At 37.3% G+C, this 14209-nt stretch overlaps 1 protein-coding gene across 5 annotated transcripts in view; it reads right to left on the reverse strand.

Moving 5' to 3' along the window:
• Positions 1 to 3342: 3342 nt before the first annotated feature.
• The window catches only part of LOC132905340 (soluble guanylate cyclase 88E), a 34150-nt gene continuing 23283 nt past the window's right edge, over positions 3343 to 14209 (reverse strand). For all 5 annotated transcript variants that reach the window (XM_060956533.1, XM_060956532.1, XM_060956536.1 and 2 more), the window contains 9 exons: positions 13204 to 13327; positions 12557 to 12698; positions 10653 to 10779; positions 9756 to 9960; positions 9006 to 9152; positions 7589 to 7721; positions 5698 to 5925; positions 4932 to 5261; positions 3343 to 4076 (listed from right to left, as the gene is read on the reverse strand). In XM_060956533.1, coding sequence (XP_060812516.1) covers positions 3691 to 4076; positions 4932 to 5261; positions 5698 to 5925; positions 7589 to 7721; positions 9006 to 9152; positions 9756 to 9960; positions 10653 to 10779; positions 12557 to 12698; positions 13204 to 13327 — 1822 coding nt within the window. In that variant the 3' untranslated portion in view covers positions 3343 to 3690. The remainder of the gene's footprint in view (positions 4077 to 4931; positions 5262 to 5697; positions 5926 to 7588; positions 7722 to 9005; positions 9153 to 9755; positions 9961 to 10652; positions 10780 to 12556; positions 12699 to 13203; positions 13328 to 14209) is intronic.

A 14209-nucleotide genomic window follows, 5' to 3' on the forward strand; every position in this document is an offset into this window, starting at 1 on the left:
TAATTCGTTCGCTTATCCGATCAATTTCTCGTTCACTTCGTTACGTCTCATCTTATCGTATTTCGTCGATCAATCGGTGATAAACGTCACCTCCGTTTAATAGATTTAAAGCTATCGACGCGACGAACCATCTTCGCGAAAACAAAGATTACAATCGGATATGAAAGGAGTATCTGCCAGAGGAACTGGAAGAGTCACACGCGACGAGTATTAAAAGAAACCTAAGTTCTCGGTAAGTTTCTACTTCCTATTCGATTTAAAATGTACGATATGAGTATCGATATTAACTTACGTGACAAGAATATACTATATATAAATTTCATTTAAGACACTTTTGAATTGCAATCGTTGAGAATTGCAGAACGTCGGTTTCGATCGACAATGCACACGGTCGACTTTTAAATTACCTCGTGCGTAGAAGCTAACCGAGTGCTACGTTTCTCGCTTGTTCCCTTTTCGTGCGCTGGTCAAGTCGCTGCAAACTGTCGTTTGAAATATTAAATACGCGCTACACGTACAGCAAACAATGTTATTTGTACACCGAATCGCGAAAACTATTCGACTACTCGCGGGCAATGTATTGCGTGCGTTATACGAGAAAACATTTTGAAATTTGTTGTTGCCATTGTTACGAAACTCGATTATCATGATTACATTGATAACGTTTCAAATCAATCTGAAAATGTCTGTACATAGAACTACGAGACATTTAATTTAAGACGAACACGTGTGCAGGATGCGATCGAACGCAGAAGCGGACACGACGCGATGAGAGAAGACTATGAAGTAAAATTTGTTTATTCTTGGCTTAGTTTTTAATGATTGGAGAAAATCTAGTTCGAAAATTTATCAAGTACGATTGAACGTGGCCAATTTCACTGATTGGGCTGGACGGGAATAAATAATCGTCGCATAGTCGTTCTACGCGTGAGAATGACATTTGTTCGTAAGACTCTTCGTTTGCAAGAAAAATAAGTTTGAAAATTCATCTTATTTTCTTGGAAATGAAGTTTTAAATGGGACAATATCATTCTACGTTTCTGATTTATTTTCACGCGTAGAATAACTTCTCGTTTATGGTTTAACCCTGTCCAGTACCGAATCAACCACGTTCAAGTATACTCGATAAATTTTCAAACTCGACATTCTCGAAAACTGATCTGAGAAATTTTATTCTATACTTTTTCCTTATTTTTCCGCAAAGAATCGCGTCCTGTTCGCTTTTACGCGTTAGTCGAACAGACCCTGTATTTATATATCGTAGAGATCACAAAAGTATTTAAAAACAGTCAATTAAGCGTTACATTATTAAACCTGAATATTCAGTGAGACTGTATTTAACGATTATTATTATTATTATATGCTTCGGATGGCTATTTGTCACTGTATATTAATTTTTTATTAACGTATTTGCAATAAGTGTTTTGCTATTTTTATGTACATATTCAGACTGATTTCATATTTTGTCGATACAATCGTGACAAGTATCGTAGTACCAATGAGCTTTCGTTATCAAATACCTTTCGTTATAGTACTAACAAAGTTTCAAAATGTTTAATATAACAGATACAATATGGACATAAAATTGTTCTAAAATCGTATGTGTTCTAATACTATCGTGAATCAGTATACATATATCGTAAATAGACTGCGGATTTTTATACATTTTTGGGGAAATTTGAGAATGCAAAAATACACAGAATGAACATACGCGAATATATATGCAAAATATTCAAAGTATTTTATCGTTTGTTATTATATTTAGTAGATAAGGTAAACTACCTAGGTTTCGTTTTAATTATTTATAAAGATACGAAGTTGCTTAAATATCCGCAGTCTAATTATTTAATAACATTTATAGACATGATATTTCTATTATTTATAATCGATAGAATGTCGATTAAAAGGAAGGTAATGATATTAAATCTCTGCCTTTTTTTTTTATTGATTGAGATCTTTTCTTTTCGTCATTGATATTACATTTTTCGTTCCTCGCAACATTAAAAAATTCAATAATTTAAACTACTATCTAAACGTTACTTTGCTTATCTTCCTTATGTCTGTAACATATCTATAATAAATACTTTCTTAAAACAACAGCGCTTAGAATTCTAAATTTATGTCTACGTATCTGTACATAAATTCAAAAATTCCAACATTGCGTATGAAGAAACATCCATCGTTCGATTCCCGACAAATTAATCGACGAACGTGCATTCTAACGGAAAAGTTAAGGCATTTTTTAAAAAATGGAATTATTCAGCTTGCCTTATTCCATGATTCGTTTACCAAGATACTCTCTCTTCGGTATCATTTTACGTACGTTATCAGACAAATTGAAATCGCTTGCTCATCTGTATTTTACATATACAGCGAATCGTCTATCAATTTCATTTATTATTTCGATTAACTCGAAACATAATAGACATATTAATTCGAAATCAATGATATGGTATCTCTTGCTCGAATAAAATTGCGCACGTAAAAAGCTTTCTTACAAATTTTTACTCTTTATGGGATTTCACATTTTGAACGATAACGTACAGTATGATATTCGTATATTATACGTACGGTGAATGAAACGATAGATTTATAGTAGAACAACTAGAAAACGAAGACAACGAGAAACATCGAATTTGCGTCAAACGACGCAATTTCCTCTCACACCGAAAGTGTCTTAAACTTATGCTGGCGGTTGTATAGCTTTATCGGAGTTCGCACTTTGATAGTAGCGTGTGTCATTCGTCACCGTCGCAAAGCTAAAACTGCAATTCCAGCGAAACGTCGAAATTTATCTCTCTGGAATTCGATAAAGGAAAATACTTCAAACGACAGTTTCCAACGACTGACGCAATCTCGGAGCAACGCTCTGCGACGCTAATCCCGCGATCAAAATATAAAAGCGACCATCAGCGAAATATAAGCGGGTTCCAAATCCTAAGGGTCCTAAGGGTGTCAGTGCTCGACCAATGAAAAACGAACGATATACTAAGTGTCCCGCGCAACTTGGACAAGCTGTCGTTCTGACACGTTAAAAGATAGAGGAGAATCTCGCTAGACAAAATTAAAGCGGTATCGTACGATATATTTTTCTCAATTTTAGTTTCTTTTTTTGTTTTCTTAATGTAATCTTAAGATCGTTCCTATTTCTTGAAGTTGCGATAAGATAATGAAAATCTCAACAAACGTGAAAGCAAACAGGCGATATCTTTTGCGAAATTAAAAAAGTTCTCGAGTGGAGAATGCTACGCAGGAAGCGACGATTCGAATAAAGTAAAGTCGAATAAAGTAAACTCAAATAAAGTCGAGGCGTACGTCGTAATCGTTCGAATCAAACTGATATCACGAAAAACTGCTAAAGTTGAGGACAAAGTATCTTTTCAGAATGCATCGTATCGTCGTGGTGTCAAAATTACTTGGGTTGTCAGTCTCTGAACGATCCTGCTACTCCAAACAGGTGATCTCGGAATATTCAAAGCGTATTATTTACCATCGCCCTCGATTAATTTTGTCCAACGAATTTTCTTTCCTATCTTCTAGCGTTTCAGAGCTGTAGCTTGTCCCAGTTGCGTAGGACACTCTGTATACTCGCAACCATGAGTTCGATCACGCTCGGTGTACGCACCGTCGAAACAACGAGGTCAACTCGTCGAGAAGGCAAATCGATGAACTGACTCGCGGCTTGCCCTACTAGGCGATGCAGCATCCGTTGTTCTGATGGCGCGTTTTGCCGCTCTTCGACATCGTGAAACCAGGACAACATTGATCCTGGTGCGTCAACGACTGCGAGTTGCTGAGATCGCTATGGAACGTGGTGTAATACTCTTTGCTCTTCTGTCGCTTCGAGACGTCGGAATCGGCAGACGCAGCTCTGTCGTCACGAGACTCCTCCGACGACGAACTCGAGCTCGTCACGTTCAGCTCTGGTTTCGGGTGTATCCCGGCCGATCGGTTCTCCGCGCGGGGCGATAAACTGTCCCTGTGCTGTCTGAAATGTTCCTCGGTGTCGCTCAGAAGGCAGCTGAACATCTCCGAGTTCCTGGTCATCACCGCACCTATCGAGTTCGACCTGCATTCTGAAAGTAAACAGGTTTTAAGGGAGAAATTATTAATGTTTCACTGGTAAGGATCGCTATAATAAATAATGACTTTCTGAAGACCTAATTCTATCGAGTCGGCCGAAGAGTTCGTTCGGTTTTTCTTGCAAGGTGTCTTTAGTGGCATTTAGTTGTCTCCTATTTCATTCGAAATATCATTCTCAGGGTCGTGCTGTGAAAGCTACCACATTTAGCTTGCATTTAAAAAAAGAGAAAGGAACTTGTAGAGATCGACGAATCACTGCGTAATTATTTCGACGACAAATTTAGATTTCGAATTATTCGATTCGTCGGAGAATCTCTCGATAAGACGCAGATAGGCTGATACATATAAGCTATAATTACGTCTGGCCTGAAATTCTGTCGTGTATTTTGGATCGTTGCCTCGTACAAACAACTAATTAATTTCTTGCTCTATCTTTTCCTTTCATCTATCTTTCACTGTACTCCGCTTCCTGGCTCTCTACTTTCAACCACCGAGTTAACGTCTCAACTGAAACTCGAGCTTAGAACGCGCGTCTCGTGTTCCTCGTTCTCTGTGCTTCTACCACCTAAGCTTCTCGCATCGCCTAAACTTCGAAAACATGAAAATCCAGACGGAAGCGTGAAATACGAAACTCCAACGGTAGAATATAAAAATACAAAAATATCGTGCGAAACTGTAAATTTAACACTCGGTTCTATCTTTACCGAGTATCTTCTTACATCTCCCAATGGATAGCTTTAGTAAATTACAAGCCAACGAAATTTCACACTCTCCGCGCTCTTTCTAACATCCTAAACGCGTCATCGTGTTTACGAATAAATGATTTATCGTTTCGGAATTTTAGTTACCTTTCGAATCGGCGTTCTTCGTCGGTGAATTTGCCACCGATCGACGAGCAACGTCTTGGAACGTGATAGGCGAGTAAATTCTTCTTTCCTCGGGGATGAACGTCGAATCTGCAGGCGTTGGCGAGACTATGTTCGAACCTCTCCTAGACAACGTGTCCAAGCAATTTTGATTTTCGTACATGGTGGCTGCCGTGAAAGCAGCCGGCGTCCCTGCGGATACTCTCTTCTCGGTATTTCTCGTGTTCCACTGTGGCGGCTCTTGAATGGTAATTCCCTTCGTCGACGACGATCTATGCTCCCTTTTTTCTAACCAGTACGTCTTCATCGTACCTGAAATACACGCGATATTCTGTAATCTGCACGTTTGGAGTCGTTTCGATGCCACCTTTTTCAACCATACATAAAAGATATAACATAGTAAAAAAACGAAGCTGGCACCCCGCTGGGGGTAGCCGCCCACATGCTATATTATTTTTTATTTATATTTTTTTTTCTTCGCCAACAAGATATAACACTTTACCAAATGTCCGCAAGGACAAATTGTAAAATAACCAAAATAAAAAAAAAAAAAAAACCTTTTTCAACCATTTCGTTGGATCTCGAATTTGTAATATTGGATATTATATATCCGAATATTTGTAATATTGGATTGGCAACTAAGCGATTGCGGATTTTGCCATTAGGCGGTATTGACAAAATCCGCAATCACTTAGTTGCCAAGCCAATATTTCGCATCGAATTATATCTCCTAATGCAAATTTCATACCTTTACCCTTCACTTCTATCTCCCCTCGTTCTTTAACTTTATACGACGGTGACAATAGTTCTCGCGTGGATTCTGATATGTGTATTTGCATCGCCTGGCTGGTTGCCTCCATACGAGATGCCGTGTTCACCGAATCACCGAACAAACAATATCGTGGCATTTTCAAGCCGACTATACCGGCCACCACAGCACCGCTATGGATACCGACTCGTATTTGAAGATGAAGACCTGAAGCAGGAAATTACAAGCGTCTTATAATCGCTAGAAACAAAAGAAACAAAAAGAAGAGAAGAGATGAATACGCAGGATAAAGGAACCACGTGCGATTTCAACGACTTCGAAGTATGTCGTCGATGTCATCGTTCTGAATCATTTTTTCCCTATACATTAGATCGTCTCAAAAGTTTCTTTCGTTTCGTAGGGAAATAATAGACACGCAACGGTTTTTGCTTTATATCATTTTATTGAATTACGATCCATTTTGTTCTATTGGAAAATGTGCGTCTGCTATTTCCTTCTAAAGCGAAATTAGCTTTTGGGACAAGCTAATATATATCAGAGATGAAAGAACATCGGGGCCTTCCTTTTGGAATTTTTGGGAAGACCCCCAATACGTTAGTCTGGACTTTTCATTATAGCGGTATTTAATAATAAATTTTAGAAGTAGTTGTTTACGATTTAATTCGATTATGTGTGCCCGAGATTTATGACAATAGGCTTGGACTCGAAGTGATACGACGGGTCGCTGAACGTAGCCACGGTCACGGGAGGGACGTTTTTATCTAACAGAGGTATAAAGTAATTGTTAAAAATATAGTTAACCCGAGAGGTACAGAGAGATACGAAGAAGAGTATATAAATGTAGTTCGACTTGGACAGAGAAAGATAGTTGAGTTCTACTTGTACCGTGGACAAGTAAGTTGAGTTATGCTTGAATTGTGGACCAGTAAGTTCAGTTGGACTTAGACTATGGAAGAAAGCACATTTGCTATCCTGTTGACCGTGGATTCGTTATTGAACCTGGTATTGAAGCGGTCACCATTTCTAAGAAAACTCTACATCTGGTCCTTTTAGTTTTCTCAAACACCGAAGCCATCGACAGCGTATAGACAAAAGACTGGGACGAAGGCAGACCATAAACAGTAGACATGGCTTCAGGGCTTTCAATTATAGGGTAACACTGCAAATTATATTCCTACTTGTATCTACACTTCTGTATTAAAATATATTTTCTACTGTACAATTTATCCACGCGTTCCTTTGTTCATACATCTAATAACCTCAACAGAACCTAAGATCATTGTCATTAGCATCTGGAGTATCTAATCGCCACTAATCATATTTGTACCAGTAAATATCATCCATATTGTATAACAACAATGTCTAATCCAAATGAAGATTCGTTACACGTCCCTAACCCTAAGGAGAACTCGACATACAGATATAATAGTGAGTCTTCGAAACATTCGCAAAAATACGTTTACCATTGCGTATATACAGTGCTAAGCGTTCTTTAAGATTTCCTCTTGGCTCAAGGGGGTGAATATTCATAGTATTTGCGTATTAGGAGAAAGCGTGGGCGGAGGAGGAGCAGACTCGTTGTTCTACTTATTTAAAACCGAAGAAAGAATTTGTAGCTGACAGAATCGTTTAATTCTATACAGGGCGAGTCACGCTATGGGGATGGAAAGAACAGACCGTAGGAGGAAATATTAATTTATATAAATAACTAATAATCTTTCTATAATGTCGCTTTTACTAGCAACGATATACGTATTTTTCCTTTTTCAAATGGATTTTAATATAATATATAGAAATATATAGATCTTCTTAACGCGAACAAAATTTTATATATAATTTGCAAGTTAAGTTACCTGTCGCAGAAATTTACCTGTGGATCGGTCTTTGAGGTCCGTTATCGCTTCGACCATATCGAGCGCCATATCACACACACGATCTGCGTGATCATTCTCCTTCACTGGTGCACCAGATACCACCATGTAAGCGTCGCCGATAGTTTCGACCTAGCGGAACAAATTGCAAGGATTGTCATCAAATGTACGTGAAATATTCAATACCCTGGATGAAAAGAACTATCGAAATACGTGGAAACGAACGTTTAACCCTTTCGCTTCGGCAGTCCAATCAGCCGAAGTACCGTCACTGAACGGAAACGCGCGCCAGAGATACGCACAGTATGCGTGGTTGCTGCATATACGTTTGCCTAAGTCTTAAATAACAATAATTCTTGTAAGAACCGTATATGAAATATCGTTTCACTGTCAATGGATTTAATAGATTTTTTAGCATGAAACAGTATACGATCGTTTGGATGTTTGAAATTGTTGGAATACAACGATATTTCACGCATAGGCACAAACACTCTTACACAGATACTCACACAGGCATTTGAATAGGACACTTACATAGGTCATACTCGTTACTGTATAGAGAGTGGAGTTGAAAATATTTAAGGGATAATGGGTTACTACCTGCGTTTAGTCTGAGAGTAACTGGCCAACTGTCAACAATCTCCGTACGTTGGTAATTATATCACTCGCTTATATACATCAAGTTCTGTAGTTCTATGTAATAGATATCACTGAATATTATTTCAACATAAACATTATGTCTTCCACAGATTATTAATTTTAACTTCGAGATTAAATTCTAACAGAAATATATTGTGTGAAACGTTTTGATGTTGTTTCAACTATGAGTAACTTTAAGAAGTGATTAATCCAATATGTCAATAAAATCAACAGAAAATGTACTGCTGATAACGAAAAGATATATTATTGACTACAGATAGCACTTGTATATGCATCATTTGGATGACGAATATATGGGGTGCCGCACCCAGGAGTCATCGCGCGGTCGCTCGAAGCGAAAGGGTTAAACCAAACGAACCGTGCTGTGGTTCTCGAGTTTCTACAAATTTTCCATCTCCTCTTCTTTCGCAAAGAATACAACGTTCTCGATGTTCCGACGAAATAATTAATTAAATCGTTACTGATTGGTGTGACTGAAATATTCAGCGTTAATTTCTTCGTACGTAATCCACTGAAATATTTGATACCTCGAATGTTACGTATGGTGGTATTTTTTTTTTTTTTTTTTTTTAACGTTTCAACGTTAGAAGAGTAGAATCGCATCGAGGATGACGGAGAAGAACGCAGCAAGATTTAAGAAGGAATTTTGAAAAAGACGCGCGGTTTCTTTTAATGATTATGCGTCGCGTTCTGGAATAAAGCAAGAGAATGATTTTGAGGACGAATAAATGTCTAACTCTTACTACCTAAGAATACCTTATACACCCGGTTCCGTTCTGTTAACGTGTCGAAAAGGGAGTACATCGCGTTCAACATGGACACCACCTCCATCGGTGTGATTCTGCTGCATATCTCTGTAAATGTCACTACGTCCGAGAATAAAATTGAAACGCTGTCGAACATCTGAAATAGTCATGATAGTGAAACGTGTTAATCAATCACGGTCAGAGATGATTACTCTTCTTCGACATCCATCGCTTTCACGTACGATAGCGTAAATGGTAGTTGTAACGAGAGGACACGGTACGTAATTTCGGTAAACGTAGCAATCAATAATTTGATAATTATTTACAAAGGGGACGATTTGATCGATTTCAACCACCTTGAAATACATTGTCAAGATCGGTGTTCCAAACAACTTTTGCCTGTACGCGTTATTGCAAAGTTTCTGTTTCGGTGAAGTAATTTGGAAAATAATTACCGATAATTTTAGACGAGTAACAATTTCTAGAATAATACGCTTAAATGTTCAGAGATTCGAAACTGTCGTGTACGTTCGTACATCGAATCATCTTGCATCGCGTTATAATGTTCGCGATGGAAGATGTAATTCGCGAAATTTATAAAGACGTTCGAGTTTAAAAATTTTTAACATCGACGATGACGAGAAATTGGCTGCTTTATGACAAAGAAAAATACTTCCGTAGTATCGGTATTCGATGGATGATAGACGATTTATTAACGTATAACAGGCAACGAAGATTCTTTTTAAACCATTGCTCTTACCTCGCACGTGTCTATCGGACTCTCGCCGTTTCTCAAACGATCTGCCACCTGTTTCGGTATCATCTGATACAGCAATTCGTCCGTGCGTTTCATCTCCTCGTCCAACTTTCTCATAGACTCCTCTAGCTTTTTGCTTTTCAATTGCTCCTGGTCTAAAGCTAACTTCAGTTCCACCGATTGTTGAGTGCCAGCAAGCATCAGATCTCTATAACAAAAGGGACACATGCTTCCTATCTATACAATCTGTTTTATCGTAATACTGATCGTCATACTGATTTTCCGCAGCAATCGTGTAACTGTTGCATTCCCACTCGCACTTTATTCTCGAACTTTGTATTTGCACTTGCGCTTTACGTTTGCACTCGCACTTGCACTTTCTACTTGCACTTTCCGTCCGTTACAAGCATAATTAATAAGCGGTAATAGGTAAATAAAAATTTAATTTAGAAAGAAGAAAAATAGATAAACAAAGAAGAAAATATATAATACAAATTTAAGAAATAAAAATAAAAAGATAGCGATATTACGAAAGCATATAAATAGATGTGTAAGCAACAAGTAAATAGCAAATTGCATCAACAACGGCTGAACAATCAGCTCAATGATCCAGTGAATCTGACCACAAAATTATCGTACACCAAATAAGAATGCACAAAATAAAGAGACGTTGCTTTTTACATCCACCATACAGATTTAGCGACGTAAATTAAATAATATCGATAATATCCATGTCAATTTATTGTATGATAGATTACTCGTACGCAGATTATAAAAAGAAAAAAAATAATAAGTAACGATACCTCGATAAAATTTTCTCCGATGCTCGAATTTAAACGAAATAACATGTACATTAGGACAACTTAGGAAGGCAGAAGTAATAAAGAAATGCACTGATACCTGCTAAAGTCATGCATCGATAGATCATTAATGTAGAGACCCGTTGCGATCAGGGAATTCAAATCTGGCATAACGGGCGTACCAAGATACATCATCATCTTCCAGTTATCCATGTATATCATCTGACCTAATGAACGTCGTGGATATTTGTTACAAAGGTTCAAACAATCAATGTTGAAACGAAGAAATTGCTTTGTCTATCGCGTTTTTACGTTGTCTCGTATTATACGAACGCGAAGCACGCCGTTCACTGTATTCGTTTCGAATTAAATCGCCCGAAACGTTTCACCTTCGATTTCGGAAAATACTTTAAACTATACGTGTTACTCGATAATATGTGTTTTTTTCTCTAAATCGGTGATTTTTAAATTGCAAACCAGAAGCTTCCATTAAATAACAATGTCTATGTATTGCACCTTTTATACGTACGTAGTCTGTTCCAAAAGCATGTGCAAGCTTTAATTATAGAAACATTTCTAGGTAACATTTCTCAAAATTAAAACGATCGCCTTAGTCGACAAAGATTTTCTCTTTTCTTAAGCACATGGGTGTTTTACGGCCTCGCTGTTTCAAACGAGATAATAATTCTTATATCGATAATTTGCTAATGGCTCTTCTCATTATTTCGCGTGTCTTAATGCCGACTAACAAGGCTATGTGTAACGTGAATATTTTAATAAACTTCCCTGTCTGCAATTGTGCAAATGTTCTTTCTCGGAGCTAACAATCTAAATTATAAAGCAGACAGAGGTATTATCTTTGGAACAGACTATACATAAAATATAGAAAATAGAGTAAGAGAACCAAAATTTTTCTTTTTTGTCACTATCGCCTATTAAATTATAGAAAAAACGTTTCAAAATACGTCTCGTTCGAATTCAATCACCGCTATCTTCTTCGTGTTGCATAAAAATAATTTATAGGAAGAAAATAATCATTTTCTTCGCGTCCCATAAGCGTTTCGTAATAGCTTTACGATAGCTTTTACGAAAACTTGCGAGACACTCTGCTCGTATATAATTTCAGAAGACGTGCCAGTTTAATAAAAAATTTAAGTAAGAAGAAATATAAACAAATTATATTGCAATTACGCCATATGAAGATGATAAATTGAGAAGAAATTTCGGAGACTCTGATTAGGTTCATATTTGTTTCGCAAATTGACGGCGACATAAAATCAATTTAAAATCGGCAAAGTTTTTACAGATATTAGAACTTTTTAAGTTAAAATTGTTACGATAGATTAGTAGAGACTTTTGCACCGGTAGGCTAATCAATTCAAGGGAATAATTAATATATTTACAAAAGCACGTAACAACGTGCGATGGTAAACAAATTTGTATAAATTGCAACAATATATTATTCAATAACGTGGTATGTTAACTACAGCACGATAACAAGAGCTACGATCACCGAGTTTATTAGGCTCGATTAATTAGAAATTAATTAGAAAATATACGACTGTCCGAAGTAATCGACCGAATAATTTCTGACAGGACACCGATCGTTGCTTCGTGTGTTTCCCGCTTTAATCGTGAATCTTACAAAGAAAATGCTTGCTTTTCGCTAGAACCGTTCACGTACCTATTTTGTATACATAGATACACGTTATCTTAAATAATATTTCCATTGTTCGAAGTGATAATGTCGAAGGACACCGATACACGATCTAATTTAAGCAAAAAAGAACGAGCCTCGACGTAACAACGAATTTTTCGCCTCGTTGTAAGTGGAATATTTGTAAAAGCCTAAAACATAGTACGAAAAATCGAGATATACAATGCACGATATAAACAAATGGTATAGTGTTAAATTTTTTAACGAAACTAAATAACAATATCAAGCCGGAGAATAATCGATCTTTACGAGTGTAAACTGTTAAATGGAAATGTCAAAGAAATTACCTTTCAATCTCAAGGTTCTGTCATCTACCGAGTCGAGTTCGTCGCTCAGTAAAATTTCATCTTTCTGTCGATCTGGTGGCCGTTCTGTGAGAATTGGTTCCACGGTAACTAGCTCGAAGATGTTATTCGTTCTGTTTAAAATCTGCAAAGAACAGGTAACAATTATTTATACAATATTCGTAGCTTATTTTTACAATCTAATTTAATGTATGAACATAATTAAAGAAATAAGACCTAAACGAAGATTGAAGTATCACACAAATTAAGTATAACAATTCAAGATATTTTTTCCGCATTACGTCTCTACATTTTTCCTCGTAATGTCCATTGTCTAAATAATAAATAAATTTTGCTCGGAAATGTGTGAACGTTCGTGGTTTAAATATACGGAGAAATAAAAGCTATAGATGTAAATTATAACATAGAACAGGAGTAACAAGGAAAGACGAGATTTTGGCAAGATCCAATGAGGTAAACTAAAGAAAAGAGAGATTAAAGAATAACATAATAGTAAGAAGATATTACCAAAGGAAATAGTTCGTATTGCCAGTTAAAAATAAAGGAAAGCTGGAAAGGACGAAGGAATAAGGAAAAGCAGAATGAACAGAGAGGTGACAAAAAAGAACATTTTCTAAAAATATACGTACCGAGTGAAATTTGAATGCAATGAGTGGCCTGACAAGGTCGAAGAAGTGTGTAATCTTTTTGCCAACTAGATCGGGCAATATTACCATCAAAGAGTTTCCGATACTCCTTACGATCATGTCTGATCTAAAAACGAAAGCTTAATTACGCGCTGTACACGCAGATCGATCGATAAAAAGATAAATAAACTTCGTCAGTAAAGATAGAAGCTTTGCCAAGATAAGAAAAATGCTTTATTGTATTATTTATAAACGATGACAGTCTTGAGATTTTCTGGTCGAACAAGCATCCTGGAGGAATTACTTGCTGAGACGTTTCTGCATTGCCAGCATTGCAACTAGCTCCATCGGTGATCTCTAGACACGCACCGATGCTGTGTCAGCTACTTGCAACGGAACATGTGCATTCTTTATATTCCAATGTTCCAAATGAAATAATCCAACAGCTTTCGAGAAGAACAAATTACTTGACGTTTCGTCAGCGTTGCAACTAGCTTCGTCTAGACACGTCACCGATGCTGTACCAGCCACTTGCAAACTAGCTAATCAACCATGGAATATGTATATTCTTTATATTCCAATGTCCCAAGCAGAGTAACCTAAAGCCCACTGTTCACGAAGAGTCGCTCCGTAGACGCGCATTCGTATGATCTTAGATTGTGAATTTTGTCAATGTTTCAAGGTTCTCGAGTAAAAGGATTGAGGTGGATAGGTCGTGATGGGTACTGCTGGTGTACGAGATTTTGTCTTCACCCGGGTTACCTTCTCCTCAGTTAGGAATTTCGTAAAAAACCAGACTGTGAGTGCCGGGATTCAAAGCTGGTCTTGAACGTTCGTAACCAACTGCGCTAAGCAGAGCTCTGCCGTCGTCCGGTCGAGGATAGGGTCTTTGTGTAGCAAACCACGGGACACAAACCGTTGCAAGGTTTGCTGTAGAGTGCCGCTACAGGATCAACCTGTATCGTCCATACAATTATTTATTGACAAATTGCATTTTCGTAGAGAACCT

The sequence above is a fragment of the Bombus pascuorum genome, chromosome 3, assembly GCF_905332965.1.
Source record: "Bombus pascuorum chromosome 3, iyBomPasc1.1, whole genome shotgun sequence".
NCBI classification, from domain to species: domain Eukaryota; kingdom Metazoa; phylum Arthropoda; class Insecta; order Hymenoptera; family Apidae; genus Bombus; species Bombus pascuorum.